Below are 24,937 nucleotides of genomic sequence, written 5' to 3' on the forward strand. Positions count from 1 at the left end.
TTTTTTTGTAGTATCTTTGTCTGGTTTTGGTATCAGGGTGATGGTGGCCTCATAGAATGAGTTTTGGAGTGTTCCTTCCTCCGCAATTTTTTGGAAGAGTTTGAGAAGGATGGATGTTAGCTCTTCTCTGTTTGATAGAATTCGCCTCTGAAGCCATCAGGTCCTGGACTTTTGTTTGTTGGAAGATTTTTAATCACAGTTTCAATTTCATTACTTGTGTTTGGTCTGTTCATATTTTCTATTTCTTCCTGGTTCAGTCTTGGAGGGTTATACCTTTCTAAGAATTTGTCCATTTCTTCCACATTGTCCATTTTATTGGCATACTTCGTATTTCTGAGGTGTCTGTTGTAACTTCTCCTTTTTCATTTCTAATTTTATTGATTTGAGTCCTCTCCCTCTTTTTCTTGATGAGTCTGGCTAATGGTTTATCAATTTTGTTTATCTTCTCAAAGAACCAGCTTTTAGTTTTATTGATCTTTGCTATTGTTTTCTTTGTTTCTATTTCATTTATTTCTGCTCTGATCTTTATGATTTCTTCCCTTCTACTAACTTTGGGTTTTGTTTGTTCTTCTTTCTCTAGTTCCTTTAGGTGTAAGGTTAGATTGTTTATTTGAGATTTTTCTTGTTTCTTGAGGTAGGCTTGTATAGCTATAAACTTCCCTCTTAGAACTGCTTTTGCTGCGTCCCATAGGTTTTGGATCATCGTGTATTCGTTGTCATTTGTCTCTAGGTATTTTTTTATTTCCTCTTTAATTTCTTCAGTGATCTCTTGGTTATTTAGTAATGTATTGTTTAGCCTCCATGTGTTTGTGTTTTTTATGTTTTTTTCTCTTTAATTGATTTCTAATCTCATAGCGTTGTGGTCAGAAAAGATGCTTGATATGATTTCAGTTTTCTTAAATTTACTGAGGCTTGATTTGTGACCCAAGATGTGATCTATCCTGGAGAATGTTCCGTGCGCACTTGAGAAGAAAGTGTAATCTGCTGTTTTTGGATGGAATGTCCTATAAATATCAATTAAATCTATCTGGTCTATTGTGTAATTTAAAGCTTGTGTTCCCTTATTAATTTTCTGTTTGGATGATCTGTCCATTGTTGTGAGTGAGGTGTTGAAGTCCCCCACTATTACCGTGTTACTGTCGATTTCCTCTTTTATAGCTGTTAGCAGTTGCCTTATGTATTGAGGTGCTCCTATGTTGGGTGCATATATATTTATAATTGTTATATCTTCTTCTTGGATTGATCCCTTGATCATTATGTATTGTTCTTCCTTGTCTCTTGTAACACTCTTTATTTTAAAGTGTATTTTATCTGATATGAGTATTGCTACTCCAGCTTTCTTTTGATTTCCATTTGCATGGAATATCTTTTTCCATCCCATCACTTTCAGTCTGTATGTGTCCCTAGATCTGAAGTGGGCCTCTTGTAGACAGCATGTATATGGGTCTTGTTTTTGTATCCATTCAGCAAGCCTGTGTCTTTTGGTTGGAGCATTTAATCCATTCACGTTTAAGGTAATTATCGATATGTATGTTCCTATTACCATTTTCTTAATTGTTATGGATTTGTTTTTGTAGGTCTTTTTCTTCTCTTGTGTTTCCCACTTAGAGCAGTTCCTTTATCATTTGTTGTAGCGCTGGTTTGGTGGTGCTGAATTCTCTTAGCTTTTGCTTGTCTGTAAAGCTTTTGATTTCTCCATCAAATCTGAATGAGATCCTTGCCGGGTAGAGTAATCTTGGTTGTTGGTTCTTCCCTTGCATCACTTTAAGTATATCATGCCACTCCATTCTAGCTTGTAGAGTTTCTGCTGAGAAATCAGCTGTTAACCTTATAGGAGTTCCCTTGTATATTATTTGTCGTTTTTCCCTTGCTGCTTTCAGTAATTTTTCTTTGTCTTTAATTTTTGCCTATTTGATTACTATGTGTCTTGGCGTGTTTCTCCTTGGGTTTATTCTGTATGGGACTCTCTGTGCTTCCTCAACTTGGGTGGCTATTTCCTTTCCCACGTTAGGGAAGTTTTTGACTATAATCTCTTCAAATGTTTTCTCGGGTCCTTTCTCTCTCTCTTCTCCTTCTGGGACCCGTATAATGCAAATGTTGTTGCATTTAATGTTGTCCCAGAGTTCTCTTAGGCTGTCTTCATTTCTTTTCATTCTTTTATCTTTATTCTGTTCCACAGCAGTGAATTCCGCCATTCTGTCTTCCAGGTCACTTACCCGTTCTTCTGCCTCAGTTATTCTGCTATTGATTCCTTCTAGTGTAGTTTTCTTTTCAGTTATTGTATTGTTCATCTGTTTGTTTGTTCTTTAATTCTTCTAGGTCTTTGTTAAACATTTCTTGCATCTTCTCAATCTTTGACTCCATTCTTTTTCCGAGGTCTTGGATCATCTTCACTATCATTATTCTGAACTCTTTTTCTGGAAGGTTGCCTATCTCCACTTCATTTAGTTGTTTTTCTGGGGTTTAATCTTGTTCCTTCATCTGGTATATAGCCCTCTGCCTTTTCATCTTGTCTATCTTTCTGTGAATGTGGTTTTTGTTCCACAGGCTGCAGGATTGTCTTTATTTTATTTATTTATTTATTTTTGGCTGTGTGGGGTCTTTGTTGCTGCACGTGGGCTTTCTCTAGTTGTGGCGAGTGGGGGCTACTCTTTGTTTGAGGTGTGTGGTCTTCTCATTGCGGTGGCTTCTCTTGTTGCAGAGCACAGGCTCTAGGCACACGGGCTTCAGTAGTTGTGGCTCATGGGCTCTCAAGTGCAGGCTCAATAGTTGTGGCGCACAGGCTTAGTTGCTCCGAGGCATGTGGGATCTTCCCGGACATGTGGGATTGAACCCGCGTCCCCTGCATTGGCAGGCAGATTCTTATCTACTGCACCATCAGCGAAGCCCCAAATAACATGCTTTTAATGAAAAATAACTATGTATTTCTCCCTCCCCAAAAAAGTTTAGTGAAAAGAATGGTATATTCTTTTGGTTGAAGTATATGAAGAAAATTCAACCTCACGCAGATATGAGAGGAAACAGAAGTATATTAATAACATTTGCAGATATCTGCAGATACTCTTGTTCAACATTACTACATCAAAACTTGAGAAGTGCTAAATTGTTGTAGGTTAGTTGCAACATGGAATCTGAAGCCATATCAGTGAACATTTCTTACTGTAACATTAAAATTCACCAGTCTGTTTTGCACACTTAATATGATAACATCATTCATTGGTCATTTGGGAAATATTGAATCACTGAATTATGCAAATATTCCCCATATTGCTACATTTCATCATAGAATATTTAAAAAATCACATTTGTGGCTGAAATACTGAAACATAAGCCATGAAACCATAAAACTCCTTGAAGAGATCATAGGCAAAACATTCTCTGACGTTAATCATACCAGTGTTTTCTTAGGTCAGTCTCCCAAGGCAATAAAAACAAAAATAAACAAATGGGACCTAATCAACCTTACAAGCTTTTGCATAGCAAGGGAAACCATAAACAAAATGAAAAGACAACCTACAGAATGGCAGAAAATATTTGCAAATGATTCAACAGACAAGGGCTTAATTTCCAATATATACAAACAGCTCATACAACTCAACAACAACAAAAAACAAAGAACTCAATCAAAAAATGGGCAGAAGACTTAAATAGACATTTCTCCAAAGAAGAAATACAGATGGCCAATATGCTCATGAAAACATGCTCAATATTGCTAATTATTAGAGAAATGCAAATCAAAACTACAGTGAGGTACCACGTTACACTGGTCAGAATGGCCATCATTAAAAAGTCTACAGATAACAAATTCTGAAGAGGGTGTGGAGAAAATGGAACCCTCCTGCACTGTTGATGGGAATGTAAATTGATTCGGCCACTATGGAGAACAGTATGGGGAAGTTCCTCAGAGAACTGAAAATCGAATTACCATATGATCCTGCAATCCCACTCCTGGGCATATATCCAGACAAAACTATAATTCAAAAAGATACATGCAGTGGGAGGGATAAATTGGGAGACTGGGAATGACATATACACACTACTATATATAAAATAGATAACTAATAAGGACCTACCGGGAACAGGGGACTCTACTCAATACTCTGTAATGACCTATATGGGAAAAGAATGTAAAAAAGAATGGATGTATGTATATGTATAACTGATTCACTTTGCTATACAGCAGAAACTAACACAACATTGTAAATCAACTATACTCCAATAAAAATTAAAAGAAAAAAGATACATGCACCCTTGTGTTCATAGCAGCACTGTTCACAATAGGTAAGACATGGCAACAACCTAAATGTCCATCAACAGATGAATGGATAAAAAAAGATGTGGCATATATACATATATATATGTGTGTGTATGTATATATATGTATGTATGTATGTATGTATGGAATGGAATACTACTCAGTCATAAGAAGGAACGGAATAATGCCATTTGCAGCAACATGGATGCAACTAGAGATTATCATACTAAGTGAAGTAAGTCAGAAAGGGAAAGATAAATACCATATGGTATCACTTATATGTGGACTCTAAAATATAACACAAATGAACCTATCTATGAAACAGAAACAGACTCACAGACATAGAGAACAGACTTGTGGTTGCCAAAGGGGAGGGAGTTGTGGGAGGGATGGAGTGGGAGGCTGGCGTTAGCAGATGTAAGCTATTATATATGAAATGGATAAACAACAAGGTCCTACTGTACAGCACAGGGAACTATATTCAGTATCCTATGATAGGGACTTCCCTGGTGGCACAGTGGTTAAGAATCCACCTGCCAATGCAGGGGACACGGGTTCGAGCTCTGGTCTGGGAAGATCCCACATGCCGCTGAGCAACTAAGCCCGTGTGCCACAACTACTGAGCCTGTGCTCTAGAGTCCGAGAGCCACAAGTACTGAAGCCCGCGCGCCTAGACAAAGAGTAGCCCTGCTCGCCGCCACTAGAGAAAGCCTGTGCACAGCAAGGAAGACCCAATGCAGACAAATAAAATTTTTTAATTAATTAATTAATTAATTTTTTAAAAATCCTATGATAAACCATAATGGAAAAGAATGTTAAAAAAAAAAGAATGTATATATGTATAACTGAATCACTTTGCTGTACAACAGAAATGAACACAACATTGTAAATCAACCATACTTCAATACAAAGTAAATCATATTTGTTAACATAGAAAAGTCCTTAAGTACTTTGAAGCAGTCAAGCTCATGGTGGTGGATACCAGTTTTCCCAAATTTTAGTTTTCCCTTGAAAGCTTGAGTTTTATTGTTGGCAAAAATCCTGTCAGCTCTTTAACTTGAAGGGACAGGCTTACTTTATTCATCTTTCAGCAAATGTCTGCTAAATCTCAAGTCTGAATAATTTGTCATTAGTCATTCTTTCAAATAAAAACGCTGTTCCATGAAAAACCTAGTTTAGGTCACAATTTAATCACTTAAGGCTTTTCTGTGAGACAACCCTTGTACTTCAGTATGCAGCAGAAATGCTTTGGGCACACTTCATTTAGTCACCCAGACTTTTTAAAAGATGTGTATCCAAGGATTAGGATTTAGTAAAATGTTTACTGCTTGACCAAGGACATGCTTAAGTGAAACTGGCCTTGTTTTCCTGTGAGCATGTGGCTGTGAAGAGTATTACGACTGCTAGTATTATTTGGCACCACTGCTGTGATTTGTGCTAAGACATCAGCAATTTTACCCACCAGTGTAAATGTCAGTACAGCAAAAGAAGCAAATAATAATGTCTTAGTACTGTTATGAAAATAGTTTTTATCTTCCAGACCCCTGAAAGGGGCTAGAAGGACTGCCCCCAGGGATCCACAAACCACACATTGAGAACCACTGAGACTGCTTAGGTTGGCTTCTGGCTCTGCCACTTAGAGGCTAGGTGACCTTGGACAAGGTACTTCACCTTTCTGTGTTTCGGTTTCCTCCTCTGTAATATGGGGATACTCATAATTACTTAATAGTGTTATTGCAAAAATTAAGTGAATATATGTAAAATTCTTGCAACACTACCTGTTACATAGTAAGTACTCAAAAAATGTTAGCTGTTGACTACCATCAACTCTGCTTGAGTGCTTTTACTACAGCTGTGTTCACTAAGAGAAAAAAAATTTTAACTGCTTCCCTTGTCTTGCTCATCCTATAAAGTCAAACAGGTCATAGTTGCTGGGGTATGCATTTTCTGTTCTTAGGTCAAGTTCAGAGGAACATGGCAAAAAATTTAAAATAACATTACCTTGTATGCAGCAGGAGCTAAACTCACATATGCCTTAACATACCCAGAGCACATTTGTTATATGTGGTAGACATCGATTCTAACCCCATTGATAAATGAAATATATTTGTGTTTACGTTTAATATTCAGGAAAGATTCAGAAAATGAGCTATTCCTGTTGAGTCAGTGGATGCCAACATCAGCTACTTGTATATAATGTATTCTGTCAGAACCAGATCTCCCCATAAGTGTTGGATTCTTAATTTATTTGGTTAATGTAAGGTTAATCATTATTTTGCTCTTACTTGAAAGAAACAAGGACCCTGGGAATTAGAAATCTCTAGTTCCTAATAGCCTTTGTACTTTTACATCTAGATTGTTGGAAAATGATAAAACAGTATATCTTTTCCTTACAGGGTTTTGGGAGTGCTAGCAAATCTGGAACATCAAACAAGAAACCTGGTATGTATAATAATGAAACTGAAAAACTACTAAAGTGTTTAATAGTCTTGAATTCAGTTTCTTATTTTTCTTCTTTTCAGAGATTGCTCAAGTCACTTCAGCATATGTGGCTTCTGGTTCTGAACAGCTTAGCCTTGCACCAGGACAGTTAATATTAATTCTAAAGAAAAATACAAGTGGCTGGTGGCAAGGGGAGTTACAGGTAATAACCTTTAAATAACGTTTATTAATTTTATTATAAAAGTAATGAATGCATGCTCATTAGAAAAATAAGGTTAATAAAAACTTTAAATCACCTATAATCATACCACTTGGAGGTAGTCAGTATTACCATTTTAGTATCTTATGTTTCTCTCTTGTCTTTTCCCTGTTTATTTTTAGCACAGTTGATGTTACAAGTAACAATATGAAGAGTAATTTCCCTAAAGACATAATTGTTTTCCAGTAATAGCTGTTTTAATAAACCACAGGACGCCTTCTTAAAGGAAAGCTTAGCATCATCTTTGCCTGGGATAACCCCAGGCTTGTGGTATAACTTCCAGGCTGAGTGCTAAGAAAATACTATTCACTGGACAGTCCCCCCCACCCCCATAGTCTTATGTTTTTGAAACAGCAGTGCAAGGAAAGGAACTGCAGGAGTAAATGAGCCTGGTTTTTTCATAAAATGTTAACAGAGATAGTAACTGCATGTTTTGATACAGAAAGAGGAGTTCTTTTCTCACTCCTAAAATTTCCTTACTAGTTAAAACTAAAAAGCATTTTAGGATTAAAAGATGATGACAGGTATAAGAGCTGGATTTTTATGTGAAATTGATATATGATTGTAATATGGAGGATTAACTTAGTGTCATTCTTGCAAATCAGGGTCTTACAGTTTCTAAAGAGCAGTGGAGGTTCAAAATTCAGTATCTTCTTGACTAACCCCCTGAAATTTCACCTTCTGATTTGCTTTGAAGATTGACCCAACTAAGTGGGAGATGTGGCTTTCCACAAATTTTGTTTATGATCTCCTGATTAATTATTAGCAAAGCCCCAAGAGGTATTTACTGTGAGCTATATCATTAAGTGTTGACTGAACTTATTAGGAGAACATTAGAAAGGTTTTTTTAGTTTATAAATATTATTTGTGTGAAATATGCAGAGAAATTTGAGCCTGAAAGAGCTCCAAATAGACTTCTACAAATTGTGTTGAGATGCATATTGAATCTTCCAGTTGTTTAATACTGACGTGGAAGGCCGATGCAGAATTCAGGCGTTCACAAGACACCCTCACTTCTAACACCAGTCGTAAGCTTGGAGGTCCCCAAGACCACTCCCGAGTTCAGTACTTCGCCATAAGGGCTCACAGAAGGCTATTATACTCATGGTTATGGATTATTACAGCAAAAGGATTTAGATTAAAATTAGCCAAGGGAAGAGATGTATGGGGCAGAGTTCAGGAGGATTCCAAACACAGAGCTTCCAGTTGTCCTCTGCCCATGGAGTCATGGACATCATTAAATCCTCCTGGCAACAATAGCCATGGAGTATTGCCAAGCAAAGCAGCTCACTTGAGCCTTGGTTTCCAGAGTGTTTATTGGGGCTCCATCACATAGACACAGTTGACTGCCCACATGGCTGAACTCAGTCTCCAGTCCCTCCAGAGGTTGAGTTCATACTATGACCCAGAGGGCCCACCGTAAATCACATCGTTAGGCTATCTGGCATGGTTAAGGCCCCCACGTAAAGTGAGACACTCTTAACAGTCAAGACATTGCAGAGGTTTAGAGATTACCTTCCAGGAGCCAAAGGCAAAGACCAGACCTCTCTTTGGGCAAGGTTAAATTCTTTACTACACAGCCAGGGTTTTTCTCATTTTTAATTTATGTCTCAATAATTGTCTTTAGTCTCATCTTTTATATTCTTTTTGCTAATTTTATAGGCCAGAGGAAAAAAGCGACAGAAGGGATGGTTCCCTGCCAGCCATGTTAAACTTTTGGGTCCAAGTAGTGAAAGAACTACACCTGCCTTTCATCCTGGTATGGAAATGGGTTAACTTGTATTTCATCCTAGAGAACTTTTGTTAAAACTTAGCACTTCTTAGATTCACTGATTCTTTGAAAAATATTTTAAAATTTGTTCTTTCCTTACCTCTGCCTAAAAGTAATATTGCAATGAGAACTTCCTTTCTAAAAAGTTCTGTGTAGAAACAGCCAACTGTTCGGTGATACTTGAACTACCTCACTCCTTGAAATATTTTAATTGCTATACCGTCATACTTTAAAGCAAACCAACCGCTTGGATTTCTAACTGCATTTGGGAAATTCTTGTTTTTGTAAAACAGGGAGTGGGGGAAGGAGGGTGGGAGAAAACAGCTAAAGGGAAATTTTAGCTGAATTTTAACATATGATCCTTGTAGGAATAATTATTTTGTTTAATTTGTTCCTTTGTTGTTCTTTTTCTGGTAGTGTGTCAGGTGATCGCCATGTATGACTATATAGCAAATAATGAGGATGAGCTAAATTTCTCCAAGGGACAACTTATTAATGTTTTGAACAAAGATGATCCTGACTGGTGGCAAGGAGAAATCAATGGGGTGACTGGTCTCTTTCCTTCAAATTATGTTAAGATGACGACAGACACGGATCCAAGTCAGCAGTGTGAGTTATATCGAATTATTTACTTCTTAACTAGTGCATAAGCTTTAATGTGCAGCACTGCATTCATTGCTGCTCTGAATCAGATCTTAAACTTAGCACTCTTAGCAAATGTTATGTTAACGTTTAAAGTAAGAAAATATAACAGGAAACTCTCACAAGATAAGAAGTTATACTGCTTTTTTTCAAATACTTTTTTCCTAGCTTCAGACCCTACTATTAGATTTTATCTGAAAAAAGTTCTAATTCTCTCATGGGTTCTTTGGTATGATAACAGTCTATACTGCAACTTCCCTTTACACCAGCCTTTTTCAGCTTAATAAAGAGTAGCTGGCAATTACCCTATTCACCTATTCAAAATTACCCTTTTAGTGTACAGGTGCTATTAATTTTGCAGCCTTCTCATTTATTTCCCACATTTTTACACATCATCCAGGTTAGGAGAAAATTTAAAAGAAAATTATAAAATTTATTTTATAAATAAGGTGCTTGCAAAACTCATTAGGTGATTTTTTTTAGGTAGATAACTCATACTGCAAGAGATATATGAATTAAGATCTATTTCACTACTTTTACAACAAGGGTCCAGATCTCAATGTATGAGATTTGGTATTACATAAAATTATCTCTTGGTAGTTACCTAGCCTTTCTTATATTTGAGAATAAGCATAACATTAATAATCAGAGAATAAACAGTACTTGGAAATATTTTTTACTTTTATAAAATAGATGTCACTTCTCCCCACCCTTTTGATTTTTTTGTCTTTTTAAATAAAATATATCATGATTTATATTTTTATCATTCTTGTGAAATTATCTAAAAGCTTTAGCCTTTCGTTCTAACTTAGCTTCTAAGAACATATAAATGGTAAAAAGCTGAGATGTGTTTATGATTCAGTGCAGGTATTGTGAATTTACTTTGTACTATATCTATAATTTTAAAATATTAGTGCATTATTTTCACTTTAGAGCTTGTAAGATCATTCTGATTTTGGGAGAAGACTTTTCTTTAGATAAAGCAACTGAATTTCCCAATTTGGAGGTGGAGTCCAGTTTTTTATGGTTTGAATATTCCTAAAAGTATCTCAGGGTTTCAGGAGAGGTAGTAAAGAAAATTATAACAACTTGGATTACCTAAATGAATGACCATTTTTAAACTCTGCTGATGGTTTGGCAGTTTTCAGTGCTTGTGAGTTTATCTGATTAATTAGAAATACCTGAGGTGTCTTTCCTGGACCTGAGAGAGGAAGGTACTTTTCAAACCTACTGGGTCTGGAAGATCTTTGACTAAGTGATCCCTGGAGGCATTCTGGTTTGTCAGTACATTTGGCTTTTATAGTGTCTACAGTGTAAAGTGATAGTTTTCCAAACGTTTTGTTGTTGTTTATCTTGTTTTTCAGTGGCGGAACTTTTTTCCAATTAAGTCTTATATAATAAGGAATACAAAGAACAGATAAAAGCTGTTCTAAAGGAAGAACAGCCAGGAGTGTATGAGTCAGTGAAAACTGGTTAAGTTTTAGACTATCATTTGTGTTTCTGTAGCCCTTATAAATATTACTTGCATTTTATTATGTAGTTAGGATATTTTCTAAAGGTTGAGAATTTTAATAGTTCAAATTTGTTGATGTTGCATGTAATCAGTAGAATTTTTTCTCACCCACTTGATTTGCTTTATGTTCATTTTATTCCTCATTTTTCTTTTTATAGGACCCAATGTTGTCTTCCAGTGTGAAAGCACCCCAGAGACCCACTATCCAAGTTTGACTCTAGCGTGGAGGCAGGGCAGGCAGCCCTGATCAAATATCTCCTACACAATTCGTTAACTTCGTTCGAATGTTAGAGCCACTTGTGATTATTTCTTCGTGTTTCTAATTTACAGTTAAAATTTATTTGTAACAAGTTAAAGGATAGTGGGTCTTTGTGTGGCTTTCCCTGCTGTTCACTCTGGCATCCTTTAGCATTTTTCTTCTTTTTTAATTTGGTAATTGTAGGTCATTAGCATGCATGTTGAGTTTGCTCTTACATGGTGGGAGTTCAAACACACAAAGACCCACTATTTGCACAAACTATTCTCGCTGGTTTGGAATGGGCTGCCATGCTTTTCTAATGTTATTGCAACATGTATATTCATTACAGAATTCAGAATTGCTTATGTTTTGCTATTATGTTTGATCTAATCCTAATCACAGTGAGCTCTTAATTGGTTCAATATGCGATTGGTCCCTCACTATGCACTGTTTATTACTTTCTAATATGCCACTATGAGTACCAATATTTAAATTTGTTTAAAGGCCAAGAATTGGAAATATCCTTTTCTCTATTTTCTGTGTATTTTGGGGTAGGAGCAATAACACTTTGAGGGAGCTTTTCTTATCTCACAGAAGAGGAAAGTGGCCTGCCCCAGCAATATGTGGGGCATATTAGGGTACGTTTTATCTGTTCCAGCTGCCCAAGAATGAGTCCTGTACATGGGAGTTCCCTTGGGATCTCTGTGGTCTGGGCTCATTGAAGAAGAAGCTTCATGTGCTGCAGCGGTCAGTTGTTACTTCTTTACTAATGAGCTAAAAATGGATTATTTCTGAGGAATGAAAGGCTCCCTTTAATTGACCGTGAGATATGAAACCTTCCCTACCTTAGAGCATTTATATCGGTACATTTTGAAGTCAGAATTCATGTTATCTATTTTAATTAGGTGACTACTTGTCCCAGGTCACAAAGGGACACTGGTTGACACTCTTCTTAATGTATTTAGTAAAGATCATAAGGAATCCTTGAAGAATTTAAATGCCCATGAAGCAGGCAGACAGTCTCTGTCTAGTTGAGAATGAATTCAGTGAAGGAAAGATGTGTGAGAGCTGGCATTCCTCTATGTCCATGAAGCTGCTTTGTGGCTAGAGGGTTGATTTTACCATTCAGAATTCTCTGGCTACTATCTATTCTTCAACCACGTTGGCTACTTTGGCATAGGATTTTACTTCTTTTCCTTGAATGGAAAACTTTAAAGATAATAAACATTATTATAAACTAATAAACGTGAGAGTACTTAGCTGAAACAAAAGGGAGTTTTAGTGGACAGTATTAAACTATATTTGAAAATCAATGAGAAGTTTATGCAATTTAAAATGTTTACAAACTGCAGTGCAATCTACTGTTTATGAATGTCCAAGTATTATCAGGAAAAGTGTACATACAATCACAGAGTCTTATTTCCTCACAGAGTTCTTTAAGAAGAGTGAAATATGTTTTTATATATCTGAGTTTTAAGTTAGAGTCATATTTTGTGCAATATTTGTGTAAATGAGCCTATTCATTATAAATGAATGATTTTAGTCATACATTGCCTAAATCATAACTTTACAACACTTGAGAAAGAATCAACAGTTTAGTTAGAACGTCACAAAGTTCAAATGTCTGTGTTCCAAAATACTTCACATCATTGGGATGTATGGTGATATGTATGTGTGCTCCCTGAGGCAGGGATTTCTAGTTATTAGACCACCTCAACTTTTAGCATTTGGCATCATCATGATACTTTTATAAAATATGACATATAGGAAAGCAATAATACCATTTTACAGGTGGCATAACAGATTTGCCTGCAGTCACTAAAGGGTGGAGTGTAAAGACTGAGTCCTTGTGAATTCAGCTGATCTTCTAAATTGTACAGTTTACTTGGTCTTGCCTTTTATTTTCTGAACTTTCTGCTTTTGCAACCATTAGTTGGGTTCAAATTAAGGGCAGTTACTTTAAATCCATTTTAGACCCTGAGGTTAGAAATTAGACCACTTAATTAGTCACATGATTTGGTATAACATTTTCTCCTTATAATTTTGAATTTGGGTTTATTTAATACACTGATAAATTATTTCAAAAGTATTTTTGTAGCTCAAATTGCTTCACTTTTACACTGATAAATATAGATTATTAAGAATGACATTCAGGTAGAGCTTAGTGTCTGTAAATCAATTCGCAAATAATATATTCATCAGGTACCTATGAACTAAATCACATAATGGCGTATTTAAGCTGAGTGTCTGGGAAATAAATTTACTGTATTTATAGAAATACCTCTCTTTGTTTAGGTATTTTGTCATATATCTGAGAAGAAACTAAAAGTAAAGGAAATGGTATGACATATAATAATAACTTGTCCTTCTTAAAAGAGCATGCAGTCCTTTGCAATACCTCGTATTCAGCCACGTATTTGTTCTCATTCAGTAAAAGAGGCAGCTTTCCATTTACTTAGAAAGCAACATTGGAAGGAGTTTATCAGGAACATAAAATTTTAGAATGAACAAATCTGAACCCTATAGGAGGTAAAGAATGAAAATTTATTTAAAAATTGCAATATGTGATAATCATTTTTAAGATATATGATTAAACCTGATGGGTTTTTCAGCAATGAAAAAATCAGTTCTAAGACCAAAGCTGATTTTTTTAGAAAACTTGAAAATCTAAATCAACCCTACCTGTTGTATAGTTTCCTCTAAAACTTTATCCTAAGGAATCATTTTAAAATAATACAACTATTAAAACAATGTAACTGCTATTTTAGTGTTTTAAAATATAATATGAATACTGATAGTTTAAAATAAAGGAAGTGGGGAAGGAAAAGTAGAGAAAGAAATGCCAATTTCAGTCCAAAGCTTTATTTGCCAAGTTTTCTTAGGATGAATTTTACCAGGTTATAAATTCTTGTAAATAGAATCTATAATGGAAATACTGAGAGACTTTTGCCTGAAGTGGCATTATTGGATGCTGCTGTGATGCTACTGTAATGTAATAAATTATTAAATTGTTGCAAAGTGCTGTTTTTTTGCCTTAAATTTTTATTTCGTGCGTCTTGAAAACTATAGTATTAAAGGTCTTGAGATTGTGCAAATGCTGGAAACGCTTGGCATGAAGTCATCCGTTTTTATTTTTACAAAATTGTAATATAACTATGCAAGTGTGTTTATTAAAAGGACACAAACTACATTACTTGTATTGTGTATTTCTTTTGAAGCATCCTTTAAAACTAATTGTTTATATGTAGTCCTGATTGAATTTCTTGGGAATGTCTCTTTTTCCTTAACATAGTCTCTGGGTCCAGACCAGCAAATTGTTTTATAGTAGGGGGACAAAAGAAAATTTTAAGTGGTAAAGATTGAGATAGTTTGATCCAAGATAAGCATATGTATCTCAAAAGCAAAAGAAATTTTGATTTGAAAGTAAAAGAAAATATAATGTAGGATAATAATAGACTATGTTATTTATAATTTTTATTCCAACTTTTTCTCCAAAAAGATTGGAAGGAGTTTACAATATTCACTGCAAATGTAGACTAAGATATTTTTAGTACAAAATAAGAGTCTGTATGCAGTGAAAGAAACTGAAGTGGTTGCTTGGGGGGTACCAGAGTTAAGCAGAGTTTTACAGTTAAATAATCAAGTTGGTGGTTTCACCTTGAGTGAAAAAAAACATGGATCAAAATCCAACCCATCCATCAATGTCTGACATCAACAATCTCTTTCCAAAATCTTTCCTCATCTCTGGAAAGTCATTCAACTAACATATGTTGAGTATTTGCATAAGCAAATGCCGAGTACTAGGTGCTGAGAATATGAAAATGAGTGCCAGGTGGTCCTGGCCTCAGGTAGTGCCTAACTCTGTGAGGGGATCAGGCACGTACGCAGATAAGTATAAAACAGCCTGCTAAGCACACTGATATTAGATTTTACTGGGCACCAAGAGAGTACAGAGGAGGAATACCTAACTCAACCGTAGATTGGTGAATTAGAGAGGACTTCCTGGAGGAGGCAACTGCCAGAGTCATAAGTAGGAGTAAGCCAGATTGGAGGGTGGGATGGTGGAGAGTGTGATGGAGACAAGGAGCAGCCAGGCGGAGGAGGAGAGGTGCATTTATAAGAAGTTCATTATTGCTGGAGTGGAAGTGGAAAGCCAGCAACACTGAATGAGAGCAGACCGAGAGCTAAACCAGAGATTCTTAGCTTGGCTGCTCATTGGAATCACCTGGGGACCTTTAACAAGCTATTGATGCCTGCATCCCGATTTAAATGGCCTGTGGTGGGGCCTGGGCGTGGGGATTTTTAAGAACTCCTCAGGTGATTCTGATATGAAGCCAAGGTGGAGAAAAAGTCATGAAACTGAGTTAAGACTTGTTTCTGAGGGAACCTTGGCAGGAGTTGGGGATTGATGGGATGCGTGGTCAGGTGGAAGGTCAGTTTGACTCCCAGGTTTGTATCTTGGTGACAGGGCGGAGTCATGGTGCCACCAGCTACAGTAAAGAATCGGAGTTGGGGGAAGAAGATGAGTTTGGTTTTGACTACAAAGTACCTGTGGGACATCCAGATAGAATCGTCCAGCAGGTAGTGAGATATAATTAAGATATACAGCATCGGATATGCATCAGCTGGTGGCGTGAATGCCTATTGGTAGTTTTTGAGCCAATGAAAGTAAATGAGATGACTTGGGGAAAAAATCAGGCCTTTGAGGGTATCAGCAGTTAAGGGTTAGGTAGTGAAAGGAACCCATGAAGACAGGAAACAAAGGTTCTGGGAAAATAAAGAGATTGTTGTGCTAATATTGCTACCATTTTTATAAAATCAATGAAGTTCTAGCTATATAACCATTGCTCATACCAGTAAAAAGAAAAAAGGAGAAGTGCTCTTTATTTTTTTTAAGATTTATTTTTTATTTATTTATTTAATTTATTTTTGGCTGTGTCAGGTCTTAGCTGCAGCACGCGGAATATTCGTTGAGGCATGCGGGACGTTTCGTTGTGGCATGCAGGCTTCTCTCTAGTTGTGGGGTGCAGGTTTTTTCCCTCTAGTTGTGACACGCAGGCTCCAGGATGCGTGGGCTCCAGGGCGTGTGGGTTCTGTAGTTTGCGGCACACAGGCTCTCTAGTTGAGGTGCACGAGCTCAGTAGTTGTGGTACGCGGGCTTAGGTGCCGCGTGGCATGTGAGATCTTAGTTCCCTGACCAGAGGTCGAACCCTCATCCCCTGCATTGTAAGGCAGATTCTTTACCACTGGACCACCAGGGAGGTCCCAGTGCTCTTTATTGAGTACTTATTAGTCTAGGCACCTTTCTAAGGCCCTCAAATGTATTACCTCATTACTTTTTTCTTTTTACAGGCATAGAAATGAAAACACAGAGAAGTTAAATAACTTGTTCAAGGTTACACAGATAGTCAGTGGTAGAGCTGGGTTCAAACCCAAGTGGTCCGACTCCAGAGTCCATGCTCTTAACCTCTGTCTACACTAGGGTGCTAATATTGCCACCATTTTCATAATAAGGAAGTTTCTGCAGTACAACCACCATTTGAACGAATGAAAAGGCAAGAAGAAAAATCAGAGATGAGGAGGCAAGGACTGAATTTAATAAACAAGGATAAGAATCTCTAAGAATAACATCTAGAAGGATAAAGCTGAACATAATCACTTTTTTGGTAACAGCTTTATTGAGATATAATTTACATTCCATACAGTTCCCCCAACTATACCCATTCAGCGGTATATTCACAGAGTTATGCAACCATTACCACAGTCAATTACAGGACATTTTCGTCACCTCAAAAGGAAACGCAGAACCCATGAGTTCTCACCCTCGCATCTTCCTGTGTACCCTGCCTGCCCTGCGGCCCCAGCTAATCCGTGTTCTGGCCCCATATATTTGCCTACTCTGGACATAGATAAATGGAACCATAACATATGTGGGGTTTTTGTGATTGGTTTATTTCACTTAGCGTAATCTTTTCAAGGTACATAATGCTGTAGCACATACCGGTATTGCATTGCTTTTTATGGCCAAATAATATTCCATTGTTTAGATATACCACATTTTATTTATCCATATGTTAATTGATGGACATTTGGGTTTTTTACTTTTTGGCTATTATGAATAATGCTGCTATGTACATTTGCGTACAAGTTTTTGCATGGACATAACATCACCGTCTTTCTTGGGTATATACCTAGGAGTGAAATTGCTGGGTCAAATGGTTTGACTTTTTGGGGAACTGCCAGACTGTTTTCCAAAGTGGCTGTACCATTTTATATTCCCACCAGCAGTGTACAAGCGTTTCTGTTTCTCCACATTTTCACTGACGCTTGTTATTATTTGGCATTTTGTTAAAGCCTTCCTTGTAGGTATGAAGTGATATCTCATGGTTTTGAATTGCACCTCCTCCGTGACTAATGATGTTGAGCATCTTTTCATGTGCTCGTTGGCCATTGTATGTCTTCTTTGGAGAAATGTGTGTTCAGATCCTTTGCCCATTATTTATCTATCTATCTATCTATTTATTTATTTATTTTTGGCTGCATTGGGTCTTCGTTGCTGTGCACGGGCTTTCTCTAGTTGCGGCAAGCGGGGGCTACTCGTTGTGGTGTGCAGGCTTCTCGTTGTGGTGGCCTCTCTTGTTGCGGAGAACGGGCTCTAGGCGTGCGGGCTTCAGTAATTGTGGCACGCGGGCTCAGTAGTTGTGGCTCGCAGGCTCTAGAGCACAGGCTCAGTAGTTGTGGCGCATGGGCTTAGTTGCTCCACGGCATGTGGGATCTTCCCGGACTAGGGCTCGAACCCATGTCCCCTGCATTGGCAGGTGGATTCTTAACCACTGCACCACCAGGGAAGTCCCCTTTGCCCATTTTTAAATTGAGTAAATTATCTTCATAATCACTTTTAAAACTTTATTTTAAACGAGAACAACAAATTATGAAAGATGTGCTTAAGAGAAATGTTTTAATGCTGTTGTCAAAGGCAGAATCACTTAGAGTGATAAAATCAAAGAGTGTTAAAATGAGTGTAATGGGAAGTGTAGTGGGCGGGCTGCTTTGGATCGTGACTCTGTGAGCTCACCCCTAGGAGCCTTAGCCTCATCTGTATGATGAAGATAGTAATACCTGTATTACAGGTGAGACTTAAGGGATTTATGAAACACCAGTTCGGTGTCTAACACATAGATACTAGAAATTACTGTTAACATTTACCAAGCATTTGCTGTGTCCTAAGTGATGGACTAAACATTTTGGGTGTGTGTCTGGGTTAGTAAGTGATGGAGTTAAAACTTGTGTCAGCATCTGACTCCAAAGCTGGTGCTCTTAGCCACTTCTCACTAACTTGGAGTTGCTGTTACTTCAGATCACAGAATTAGAACAATCATCATTAAATTCCAAGATATAGGTGAGAAGAGAGTAAAGAGAATTAACTGCTTTAAATGAATCCAGGCTGGTCAAGTTACATTTCAAGGTACTGGGAGGACCTGCTACTGGGATCCCCGTGTCACCAGTGGTCATCTGTTAACCACCACGAAATCAGAGTCAGGCAGTGCTATAGAATTAGTGTGTCCTAGACTCAGCAGTTTGGGGCATAGTATTATGTAGTCATAAACAAGTTGGAAAATATGGGTTGTATAATCATACCATTGGGTACAGTAGAGGTGTAGCAGTCTGCTTAGTAATACCAAGAAAAACACATATGTGCATATGAAACCCCTGTTGCCCCAGGTCAGTACTGTAGTAATGGGCGTACTGATACAGAGCACTGAAGGGTACAGTCTATTTGAAATTAGCTGTTAGATACAAGTTGTTAATTGCATATGCAACCAAGTAGAAGGGTATGTAAGGGGACCAATTATGTTACGTAGACACAAAAAAGAGTTAAAGGCAAATAAGGGCCCTGTTGGTTTTCAGTGCTTTGGGCTCTTTGGCATTCCAAGTATTTATACTAAAACCTTTTCTCCTCTAGAATTCAGTTCAACAAGCATAAGACCAGGTTAGGTTTGTACACGCTGTTGTCACAGAGTTTCACCTCAAATAGGATTGCAGTGTAAGCATCATTTAAAGTGGCCTGGCATTTCAAAGTGTAAGACTTGAATCAAGAGACCTAGATTTAGGTATTTAGTAGCTCTAAATTCTACAGTAAGTTACTTAACCACCAAAGCCTCAGATTCTCCATGTATTTATACAGTAGGAGTCAAAGTTATATTTGTTAATCAGAGAATTGATCAGAGGTTGTAAATTGTGACACACATGTTGGTTATTAGTATTGTTAAAACTGGAAGTTCTGTGCTGGGTGAACATGAAGAAACTACTGTTTCATGACATCTCTTCGTAATATTCTATATTCTGAATAGCACATTAATAGTTGAGTCAGTGATACAGGGTCAAGTCTGGCAGACTAGAAGGTGATGCAAAAATCAGCTTGAACTAATTGCTTTCTGAGGCCAAAATCTGCACTTTTGTCTACTGTTGGGGGGGTCTTTGCTGTCCTTAGGCTTATAACATTTTACCATAGATTCAAAAATAAAAATAAAAAAATTGTTTTTTTTTGATAAATGCAAATCCACTTGCATTTGTCAACAGAGCTGCTTTTGTAAGTTCTAGAATGTGTCTATTTTCTGATAGTCAAATATTTTGCTTTCTGATGGTCTGCAGCATTAGAACCACACAAACAGCCCAATTTTATAACAAAAATAGCCCTTTTTGTGCTTAAACAAGCAACCTAACACCTGATGACATAGAACTTGACAGGCGTCAAAAAAGACACAAAAATATTGTTCAAGAATTATTTAAATTTCCAAAAACGAAACCACAAATATGTATGGCTTCATGGTGGGAGCATGCTACCTGGTACACAGTTTGCACTCAGTAAATATTTGCCAAGCAGATAAAAGGCGATTCTCTTACAAAATAAGATACCCAGTAATTTCCAGTGCCCTGATAAAACTTCAGTATTAAAGGCAGCCTTCAGAAAATGCATACAGTTGAGTCATCTGGATTTACTGTTAAAATCTCATCTTTTCACTGAGCTTAAACACAGACTGAAAACCATTATGTGATACTCTGGCTCTTAATTTTGGGCACACAGAGAATAGCATTGTTCAGAGGCGTTGGTCTCCTCAGAATGGGCAAGGACTATTCTGGGACTTTATGACATAATCTGAACAAGCCCTCTTTGTATCAGTCATCACAAACTGCCTTTTGTCCTTCACTTTTTGGAATCTTCGCAGATCTTTCTCCTCCTTTCTAAGCTATCTTGTTTGCTTGCTTGCACTGTAATTTAGAACGGTGGTTCCCAGCTGTAGTGGGACACAGTTTTCATAACCATTATTCATTATTCATGTTTTGTCTCTCAGTCTCCACATCCTAAACACAAGTGTCGGGGGTCTTGTGGCCCAGCCTACTGCTAATTATTCCTCTGGGAACTTTGACATGGTAGTAGCCATGATCTCTCATTTTTCCTACTTTCCCATTCTTCCTGTCTACCAGAAAGAACTTCCCAGGAAGTTTTCATCATTCTCTCTGACTGCCTATAGTTAATATCAGTGTACTATCTCAGAGTGTATCTTTATATCACATTCTGTAAATACTTGTTGAAAACCTATTATGGGGACTTCCCTGGTGGTGCAGTGGTTAAGAATCCACCTGCCAATGCAGGGGACACAGGTTCGTGCCCTAGTCCGGGAAGATCCCACATGCCGCGGAGCAACTAAGCCCGTGCGCCACAACTACTGAGCTTGCACTCTAGAGCCCTCGAGCCACAACTACTGAAGCCAGCGCGCCTAGAGCCCATACTCTGCAACAAGAGAAGCCACCGCAACGAAAAGCCCACGTGCCACAACGAAGACCCAACGCAGCCAAAAATAAATAAATAAAATAAATAAATTTATTAAAAAAAAAAAAAAAAAAGAAAACCTATTATGTGTCAGGCACGGGGGACATAGCAGATTATAAAATAGACAAAAATTCCTGCCCTCCTGGAGCTGACATTTGAGTAGGGTAAGACAGAAAACAAACAAAACAACTAAGTATGTAGTATCTTAGAAAAATAAAGCAGGTTAGGGAAAGGGAGTGCTGGGTGGGGAGAGGTGGATCCAGAGGGACTTCAATTTTAAACAGGTTACTCAGATAAAGCTTCTCTGAAATGGTGACATATGAGCAAAGACTTGAAAGATGTGATGGCTATCTGGAGGAAGCCATGTGGATACCTGGAAGATCATTCTAGGCATTCTAGAGGGAACAGGACACGCAAGGAGCATGCCTGTAATGCTTGAGGAACAGCACAGAGGGCGGTGTGGCTGGAACAAGGGAGGAGCAGGAGGAGGAGGAAATGAGGACAGAGAGGTATCTGCGGAGATGGGGGAGGCCGTTTAGGCTCTTGTGGGCTGATTGTAAGAAATTTGGCCTTTGCTCAGAGTGAGAAGAACCCATTGAAGGGTTTTGATCAAAGGAGTGACATGATCTGCTATGTTTTAATAGGATAGCTCTGGTTTGCTAGATTAAATTGGAGGTTGGGGGGCAGGGGGCAGAGCAAAGAGACCTGTTAGGAGGTTCGTTCAGCAGTCCAGGCAAAAGATGGCAGTGGCTTGTATCAGAATGACAGTGGTGGATGAGGTAAGAAGTGGTCAGATTATGGACCACTATTATCTATTTTGAAGATAGAGCCACAGGTGGATTGAATGTGAGGTGTAAGAAGAAGAAAAGTATCAATCCACCTGTTGTGTTAGCTTCAGGTGTACAGTAAAGTGAATCAGTTATACATATACATACATCCACTTTTTTTAAAATTCTTTTCCCATATAGGCCATTACAGAGTATTGGGTAGAGTTCCCTGTGCTATACAGCAGGTTCTTATTGTTATCTATTTTATATATAGTAGCGTGTATATGTCAATCCCAATCTCCCAATTTATCAGGGAGGTAATTCTATCAGTTTTTTATTTCTCACTTTGAGGCTCTCCCATTAGTTGCAAATAAGAGTTATTATATTTTCATGAGTTGTTTGTGATGTCATCTTATACAGATCCTTGGAAGCCTAGTTTGTTGCTAATGAATCTTCCCCCACTGCTCTTTTATATTTTGCATTTGTATAGTTTTTTGCAGCCCTTTATTTTTTTTTAGGTCTTTTATTTATTTATTTATTTGGCTGCATTGGGTCTTAGTTGAGGCACATGGGATCTTTGTTGCAGCATGCGGGATCTTTTTTTTTTGTTGCAGCATGTGGGCTCTTCACTGCAGTGCATGGCCTTCTTCCTAGTCGTGGTGTGGGGACCCTAGAGCATGTGGGCTCTCTAGTTGTGGAATGCAGGCTCCAGAGTGCACAGGCTCAGGAGTTGCAGCACGTGAGCTCTCTAGTTGTGGCACTCAGGCTCTAGAGCGCACAGGCTTAGTTCCCCTGTGACATGTGGGATCTTAGTTCCCTGACCAGGGATTGAACCCGCATCCCCTGCATTGGAAGACGGACTCTTAACCACTGGATCACCAGGGAAGTCCCGCAGCCCTTTACTTCTAACATTTCTGTAACTTTACGTTTCTGGTGTCTTTGTAAATAGCATCTAGCTGAATTCTTTTGTCCAATCTAGAGTCTCTCTTTTAACTGACAGATTTAAGCCACTTATATTTATTAGAACTATTTTGTACTTTTATTTATATCTAGCTTATTTGACATTTTCTATTTACCATGCATTTTCTTTGCTTCTTTTTAAAAAAATTAACATTGAATTTATCCCACCAACTTATTCATTATTATTATTGTTATTTTTACAGTCAGTAATTTTTTTTTCACATAATTACTGGTATTTTTGCTCACCATTCCTTTTTCTTATTTTTTTTTCTACCACTCCTTACATCTCTTTTTTTCCTTTTAAAATTTATTTATTTTTATTTATTTATGGCTGTGTTGGGTCTTCATTTCTGTGCGAGGGCTTTCTCTAGTTGTGGCAAGCGGGGGCCACTCTTCATCACGGTGGGCAGGCCTCTCACTATCGCGGCCTCTCTTCTTGCGGAGCACAGGCTCCAGACGTGCAGGCTCAGTAATTGTGGCTCACAGGCCCAGTTGCTCCACGGCATGTGGGATCTTCCCAGACCAGGGCTCGAACCCGTGTCCCCTGCATTGTCAGGCAGATTCTCAACCACTGTGCCACCAGGGAAGCCCCTCTTTTTTTCCTTTTTATTCAATTTTTTTCTTCCCAGAGTATGTTTTTTTTAATGGTTCCTTTAGTCAAATCTGCTAGTGGTAAATGCTGTCAAACTTTGCCTGAAAATACCTTTATTTCTCCCTCTTCCATGAACAATAGTGTAATTAGAATTCTAGTTTGACAGTTATTTTTTCTCAACACTCCCTATTGTTGGGTTGAGTTGTGTACAGCCAGTCTGATTGCTGTTTCTGTATAGTTATTCTGCTCTTTCTTTCTTACTATTTCAACAAATTTTTTCTTCTTTGGTGTTTTATAGTCTAGGTATGGGTTTATTTTTATTTTTTTCCCTAATCAGGAGTCATTTTTCTTCCTGAATCTGTGGAGTTATATCTTTCATCAACTCTAGAAAATTCTCAACCATTATAATCTCAGTTATTACCTCTTCCCTTTCCTTCTGTTCTCCCCTCCTAGACTCCCATTAGATGTATGTTGGGCCTTGTCATTCCATCCTCCATATCTTTTAGCTTTCATTTTATGTTTTCCATCTTTTTGTCTTTCTGGGCTGCATTCTAAGTAATTTCTTCAGCTCTGTTTTCAGATTTACTAATTGTTTCCTCCAATGTGTTTGATCTGCTGCCTCATCTATTAATTTATTATTTCCTTGATAATATTTACTTTTTTATTTGTTTCTGTTTCAAATCTTCCTGTTGGGTTTTTAAGACTCTAATTAGGGTTTCAAATCCTTCATATATGTCTTGAGTTATTTTAAACATATATATTTTACATCTCCTTTTGCTCTAATCCTCAGTTTTTTATGAATGGTTGATTGTTCCTTGTTTCTTGTAATTTTTTACTTTGAACTCATCTTTAGCGAGACTTAGTTTTTCTCTGTAAATCCTGTGGAACCAAGGTTTTGAGAATGACCCTCCAGACCAGTTGTACATTTTCTTTGGCCAAGCACCCTGAAGTTATCACCAGCCAGGGACCAATTTTTGTGTTAATTCATCAGTTGAGGAATTCTTGAACTCCGCATTTATGTGAGATGCAGCCCCAGCATTTCTGTTCTTTACCCAGCAGGGACTAAATGCTTTCTTGTCATCTCACCATTCTGGCGGGAGGACTCTTTCCCTAGTCCACCCTGTAGTCTTCAGTCTCCTCTTATTAGCCAAACCCAGGCAGAAGTCAACTAAGAAAAGAGCTTACAAAAGTAGCCTTAGAGGTTGGCCTCCTTGCAGTATGGAGCAGAGCAGGGGAAAGATGAGAAATGGGTCTGGGGACAACACAATAGTCTTCCACTCGACAAGTATTTCCTGACCTCGGTGGTCAAAACATTGCTAAGTGTGATATTATAGACTGTGTTAGACACAGTCCCTAACCTCCACTGGGAGAGAAGGACATACTAACTATATACAGAAGAACTACAATACATGTTACATTGTAGGAAGTATTAAAATATAGATGCAAAAAATAAAATAAAATATAGATGCAAGCCAGTACCATGAAACATGAAGGAGAGGCAGTCTGGGGACGGGGATGGAAAAGGTTTCCCCAGAGTAGGATCATGTGAGCTGCACCCTGAAGAGGTAGTGAGATGGCTTCTGTGCAGAGAAGGGCCATGGACAGAGGCAACAACAGGAGTGGAAACAGCCAGGCCATGGACAGTTTGTACAGCACATCATGAGGA

At 37.8% G+C, this 24,937-nt stretch overlaps 1 protein-coding gene across 7 annotated transcripts in view; it reads left to right on the forward strand.

Moving 5' to 3' along the window:
• The window catches only part of ITSN2 (intersectin 2), a 164,364-nt gene that overhangs the window by 110,813 nt on the left and 28,614 nt on the right, over nucleotides 1–24,937 (forward strand). For 6 of the 7 annotated variants that reach the window (XM_059893516.1, XM_059893512.1, XM_059893515.1 and 3 more), the window contains 4 exons: nucleotides 6,652–6,697; nucleotides 6,778–6,899; nucleotides 8,619–8,715; nucleotides 9,145–9,336. In XM_059893516.1, coding sequence (XP_059749499.1) covers nucleotides 6,652–6,697; nucleotides 6,778–6,899; nucleotides 8,619–8,715; nucleotides 9,145–9,336 — 457 coding nt within the window. Of the gene's footprint in view, nucleotides 1–6,651; nucleotides 6,698–6,777; nucleotides 6,900–8,618; nucleotides 8,716–9,144; nucleotides 9,337–11,040; nucleotides 14,144–24,937 lie in introns of those variants that run through there. The other variant, XM_059893518.1, reaches the window with a different exon arrangement.

The sequence above is a fragment of the Balaenoptera ricei genome, chromosome 13 (assembly GCF_028023285.1).
Source record: "Balaenoptera ricei isolate mBalRic1 chromosome 13, mBalRic1.hap2, whole genome shotgun sequence".
Lineage (NCBI taxonomy): Eukaryota > Metazoa > Chordata > Mammalia > Artiodactyla > Balaenopteridae > Balaenoptera > Balaenoptera ricei.